Below are 6694 nucleotides of genomic sequence, written 5' to 3' on the forward strand. Positions count from 1 at the left end.
GCGGTGAGTATTGTCCGCGCTGATTCATAGGCCTGTAACTAGAGTCCGCAGACACGGTGCCGGAGGTGAGCAAAGACCGCAGACACGCTGCCGGAGGTGAGCAGAGACCGCAGACACGCTGCCGGAGGTGAGCAGAGACCGCAGACACGCTGCCGGAGGTGAGCAGAGACCGCAGACACGCTGCCGGAGATGGTCAGAGAATGCAGACACAGTACAGGAGATGGTCAGAGAATGCAGACACAGTACAGGAGATGGTAGGAGAATGCGGACACAGTACAGGAGATGGTCAGAGAATGCAGACACAGTACAGGAGATGGTCAGAGACTGCAGACACACTACTGGAGATGGTCAGAGACTGCAGACACAGTACAGGGGATGGTCAGAGACTGCAGACACAGTACAGGGGATGGTCAGAGACTGCAGACACAGTACAGGAGATGGTCAGAGACTGCAGACATAGTACAGGAGATGGTCAGAGACTGCATACACAGTACAGGGGATGGTCAGAGACTGCAGACACAGTACAGGAGATGGTCAGACACTGCAGACATAGTACAGGAGATGGTCAGAGTCCCCAACATAACAAATACACCAACATCAGTATTGTCAACACAACCCAATGTTCAACACATTCGTAAGGATATAATCCTGACCCTCCTCCACACAGCACAACACCCGACTCCACCATAAAGAGGCAAATTTCATCATTTCCACATCATCACAATGATAAAGTGTTGTCCTCCTTCACACCAACAGGATGACCTACAACTTCATGAAGACACAACCCTAACCCTCAGCATCAACACAACGACCAACGTCCTCCACCTCCAGGAAAACACTATGCTCCTCCATACCAAAACAATGGCCGACATTTTCAATAAGATGCCTTTCTACACCCCACCACAATGTCCAATCCTTCCATGAATATACAACCCTACACCACAATGTCCAATACTTCCATGAATATACAACCCTACACCACAACGTCCAATACTTCCATAATATATACAACCCTACACCACAATGTCCAATACTTCCATGAATATGCAACCCTACACCACAACGTCCAATACTTACAACCCTACACCACAACGTCCAATACTTCCATGAATATACAACCCTACACCACAACGTCCAATCCATCCATGAATATACAACCCTACACCACAACATGGACACAATGACCAATACTTCTATGAAGACACAACCCTACACCTCACCATCAACACAATGCTGGACACTTCCATGAGGACACAGTTGTCATGCTCCTTCATACCAGAACACTGTGTGATACATCCATGAAGACAGCCGCCATATTCTTCCACATCAACACCATGTATGACCGTTCCATGAAGACACCACCAGACTCCCACACATCAACACCATGTATGACACTTACATGAAGACACAATTGTCATCTTCCTCCACAATATATGACACTTCCATGACGACACCACCAGACTCCCACACATCAGCATCATGTATGACCGTTCCATGAACACACCCCAATACTCCCTCATATCAGCATCATGTATGACTGTTCCATAAAGACACCCCAATACTCCCTCATATCAGCATCATGTATGACTGTTCCATAAAGACACCCCAATACTCCCTCATATCAGCATCATGTATGACTGTTCCATAAAGACACCCCAATACTCCCTCATATCAGCATCATGTATGACTGTTCCATAAAGACACCCCAATACTCCCTCATATCAGCATCATGTATGACTGTTCCATAAAGACACCCCAATACTCCCTCATATCAGCATCATGTATGACTGTTCCATAAAGACACCCCAATACTCCCTCATATCAGCATCATGTATGACTGTTCCATAAAGACACCCCAATACTCCCTCATATCAGCATCATGTATGACTGTTCCATAAAGACACCCCAATACTCCCTCATATCAGCATCATGTATGACTGTTCCATAAAGACACCCCAATACTCCCTCATATCAGCATCATGTATGACTGTTCCATAAAGACACCCCAATACTCCCTCATATCAGCATCATGTATGACTGTTCCATAAAGACACCCCAATACTCCCTCATATCAGCATCATGTATGACTGTTCCATAAAGACACCCCAATACTCCCTCATATCAGCATCATGTATGACTGTTCCATAAAGACACCCCAATACTCCCTCATATCAGCATCATGTATGACTGTTCCATAAAGACACCCCAATACTCCCTCATATCAGCATCATGTATGACTGTTCCATAAAGACACCCCAATACTCCCTCATATCAGCATCATGTATGACTGTTCCATAAAGACACCCCAATACTCCCTCATATCAGCATCATGTATGACTGTTCCATAAAGACACCCCAATACTCCCTCATATCAGCATCATGTATGACTGTTCCATAAAGACACCCCAATACTCCCTCATATCAGCATCATGTATGACTGTTCCATAAAGACACCCCAATACTCCCTCATATCAGCATCATGTATGACTGTTCCATAAAGACACCCCAATACTCCCTCATATCAGCATCATGTATGACTGTTCCATAAAGACACCCCAATACTCCCTCATATCAGCATCATGTATGACTGTTCCATAAAGACACCCCAATACTCCCTCATATCAGCATCATGTATGACTGTTCCATAAAGACACCCCAATACTCCCTCATATCAGCATCATGTATGACTGTTCCATAAAGACACCCCAATACTCCCTCATATCAGCATCATGTATGACTGTTCCATAAAGACACCCCAATACTCCCTCATATCAGCATCATGTATGACTGTTCCATAAAGACACCCCAATACTCCCTCATATCAGCATCATGTATGACTGTTCCATAAAGACACCCCAATACTCCCTCATATCAGCATCATGTATGACTGTTCCATAAAGACACCCCAATACTCCCTCATATCAGCATCATGTATGACTGTTCCATAAAGACACCCCAATACTCCCTCATATCAGCATCATGTATGACTGTTCCATAAAGACACCCCAATACTCCCTCATATCAGCATCATGTATGACTGTTCCATAAAGACACCCCAATACTCCCTCATATCAGCATCATGTATGACTGTTCCATAAAGACACCCCAATACTCCCTCATATCAGCATCATGTATGACTGTTCCATAAAGACACCCCAATACTCCCTCATATCAGCATCATGTATGACTGTTCCATAAAGACACCCCAATACTCCCTCATATCAGCATCATGTATGACTGTTCCATAAAGACACCCCAATACTCCCTCATATCAGCATCATGTATGACTGTTCCATAAAGACACCCCAATACTCCCTCATATCAGCATCATGTATGACTGTTCCATAAAGACACCCCAATACTCCCTCATATCAGCATCATGTATGACTGTTCCATAAAGACACCCCAATACTCCCTCATATCAGCATCATGTATGACTGTTCCATAAAGACACCCCAATACTCCCTCATATCAGCATCATGTATGACTGTTCCATAAAGACACCCCAATACTCCCTCATATCAGCATCATGTATGACTGTTCCATAAAGACACCCCAATACTCCCTCATATCAGCATCATGTATGACTGTTCCATAAAGACACCCCAATACTCCCTCATATCAGCATCATGTATGACTGTTCCATAAAGACACCCCAATACTCCCTCATATCAGCATCATGTATGACTGTTCCATAAAGACACCCCAATACTCCCTCATATCAGCATCATGTATGACTGTTCCATAAAGACACCCCAATACTCCCTCATATCAGCATCATGTATGACTGTTCCATAAAGACACCCCAATACTCCCTCATATCAGCATCATGTATGACTGTTCCATAAAGACACCCCAATACTCCCTCATATCAGCATCATGTATGACTGTTCCATAAAGACACCCCAATACTCCCTCATATCAGCATCATGTATGACTGTTCCATAAAGACACCCCAATACTCCCTCATATCAGCATCATGTATGACTGTTCCATAAAGACACCCCAATACTCCCTCATATCAGCATCATGTATGACTGTTCCATAAAGACACCCCAATACTCCCTCATATCAGCATCATGTATGACTGTTCCATAAAGACACCCCAATACTCCCTCATATCAGCATCATGTATGACTGTTCCATAAAGACACCCCAATACTCCCTCATATCAGCATCATGTATGACTGTTCCATAAAGACACCCCAATACTCCCTCATATCAGCATCATGTATGACTGTTCCATAAAGACACCCCAATACTCCCTCATATCAGCATCATGTATGACTGTTCCATAAAGACACCCCAATACTCCCTCATATCAGCATCATGTATGACTGTTCCATAAAGACACCCCAATACTCCCTCATATCAGCATCATGTATGACTGTTCCATAAAGACACCCCAATACTCCCTCATATCAGCATCATGTATGACTGTTCCATAAAGACACCCCAATACTCCCTCATATCAGCATCATGTATGACTGTTCCATAAAGACACCCCAATACTCCCTCATATCAGCATCATGTATGACTGTTCCATAAAGACACCCCAATACTCCCTCATATCAGCATCATGTATGACTGTTCCATAAAGACACCCCAATACTCCCTCATATCAGCATCATGTATGACTGTTCCATAAAGACACCCCAATACTCCCTCATATCAGCATCATGTATGACTGTTCCATAAAGACACCCCAATACTCCCTCATATCAGCATCATGTATGACTGTTCCATAAAGACACCCCAATACTCCCTCATATCAGCATCATGTATGACTGTTCCATAAAGACACCCCAATACTCCCTCATATCAGCATCATGTATGACTGTTCCATGAAGACACCACCAGACTCCCTCACATCAGCATCATGTATGACCGTTCCATGAAGACTCCACCATCTCACATTCACAAAGCTTCAACCCCAACATAAGGATCCTTATTGTCCAATCCGAAGCAGGAAATAGGAGGACCGGGCGGCCTCCTTCCCAGACTTACCTCTCACAGAAGGTGTGCAGACACGGCAGGACCTTGGGAATGTGATAGCGCTCCAGGCAAATACTGCAGACGAGGAACTGCTTGTCAATCTGACGCACCACTGGACTCGCCATGACCGGACTTATACTGGGACCTGTTCAATAACTGGAACACAAAACACAAGAAGATTGAGGCCGAGCTGCACATGGATGAGGAGGTTCTACAAGGCTGATGGACGGAGAGAAGAGGCGGTAAAGGGCAGACAAGCGGATAACAGGAGAGGAGGCCACACAAGGCAGATGGATGGATAGAGGGACTCGTCATATCTGTGTTGTACGGCCTCCTCTCCTTTTATCTTCTTGAATCTCTTCTAGTTTTCAAGACAGATGGAGAGGAAGAGCTACAGGAAAGACGGATAGAGGAGGCCGTACGGGACAGACGGATAGGAGGAAGAGGAGGCCGTACGGGACAGACGGATAGGAGGAAGAGGAGGCCGTACGGGACAGACGGATAGAGGAAGAGGAGGCCGTACGGGACAGACGGATTGAGGAAGAGGAGGCCGTACGGGGCAGACGGATAGAGGAAGAGGAGGCCGTACGGGGCAGACGGATAGAGGAAGAGGAGGCCGTACGGGGCAGACGGATAGAGGAAGAGGAGGCCGTACGGGGCAGACGGATAGAGGAAGAGGAGGCCGTACGGGGCAGACGGATAGAGGAAGAGGAGGCCGTACGGGGCAGACGGATAGAGGAAGAGGAGGCCGTACGGGGCAGACGGATAGAGGAAGAGGAGGCCGTACGGGGCAGACGGATAGAGGAAGAGGAGGCCGTACGGGGCAGACGGATAGAGGAAGAGGAGGCCGTACGGGGCAGACGGATAGAGGAGGCCGCACGGGGCAGACGGATAGAGGAGGAGGAGGCCGTACGGGGCAGACAGATAGAGGAAGAGGAGGCCGTACGGGGCAGACAGATAGAGGAAGCCATACGGGGCAGACGGATAGAGGAAGCCATACGGGGCAGACGGATAGAGGAAGCCATACGGGGCAGACGGATAGAGGAAGAGGAGGCCGTACGGGACAGGAAAAGGAGGCCGTACGGGACAGACGGACAGAGGAAAAGGAGGCCGTACGGGACAGAAGGTCAGAGGAGGCCTACGGGACAGACTGATAGAGGACGAGGAGGCTCTATGGGACAGACGGATGGAGGAAGAGGAGGCTCTATGGGACAGACGGATGGAGGAAGAGGAGGCTCTATGGGACAGACGGATAGAAGAAGAGGAGGGACAGGGAAAGAAACTAAAGAAAAGGAATCGGGATGGATGTCTTGAATACTGAAGAAGGTAAATGTGTGAGGGACACGCAGATGTATGGAGGCTGGTGATGGGTGGAGGAGACGCAGGGATGTATGGAGGCTGGTGATGGGTGGAGGAGACGCAGGGATGTATGGAGGCTGGTGATGGGTGGAGGACACGCAGGGGTGTATGGAGGCTGGTGATGGGTGGAGGACACGCAGGGATGAACGGAGGCTGTTGATGGGTGGAGGATACGCAGGGATGAATAGAGGCTGGTGATGGGTGGAGGTCACGCAGGGATTTATGGAGGCTGGTGATGGGTGGAGGACACACAGGGATGTATGGAGGCTGTTGATGGGTGGAGGATACTCAGGGATGAATAGAGGCTGGGGGTGGGGGGAGGGCACGCAGGGATTTATGG

At 47.5% G+C, this 6694-nt stretch overlaps 1 protein-coding gene across 1 annotated transcript in view; it reads right to left on the minus strand.

Annotated features, from left to right (window-relative positions):
• LOC108802033 (tripartite motif-containing protein 3-like) overlaps positions 1-6694 on the minus strand; it is a gene marked incomplete at its 3' end in the record, with an annotated part of 20123 nt that overhangs the window by 12114 nt on the left and 1315 nt on the right. The window contains exon 2 of the mRNA XM_018573921.1: positions 5008-5151. Coding sequence (XP_018429423.1) covers positions 5008-5120 — 113 coding nt within the window. The remainder of the gene's footprint in view (positions 1-5007; positions 5152-6694) is intronic.

This window comes from Nanorana parkeri, unplaced genomic scaffold (assembly GCF_000935625.1).
Source record: "Nanorana parkeri isolate BGI_ZX_2015 unplaced genomic scaffold, ASM93562v1 scaffold2617, whole genome shotgun sequence".
NCBI lineage: Eukaryota > Metazoa > Chordata > Amphibia > Anura > Dicroglossidae > Nanorana > Nanorana parkeri.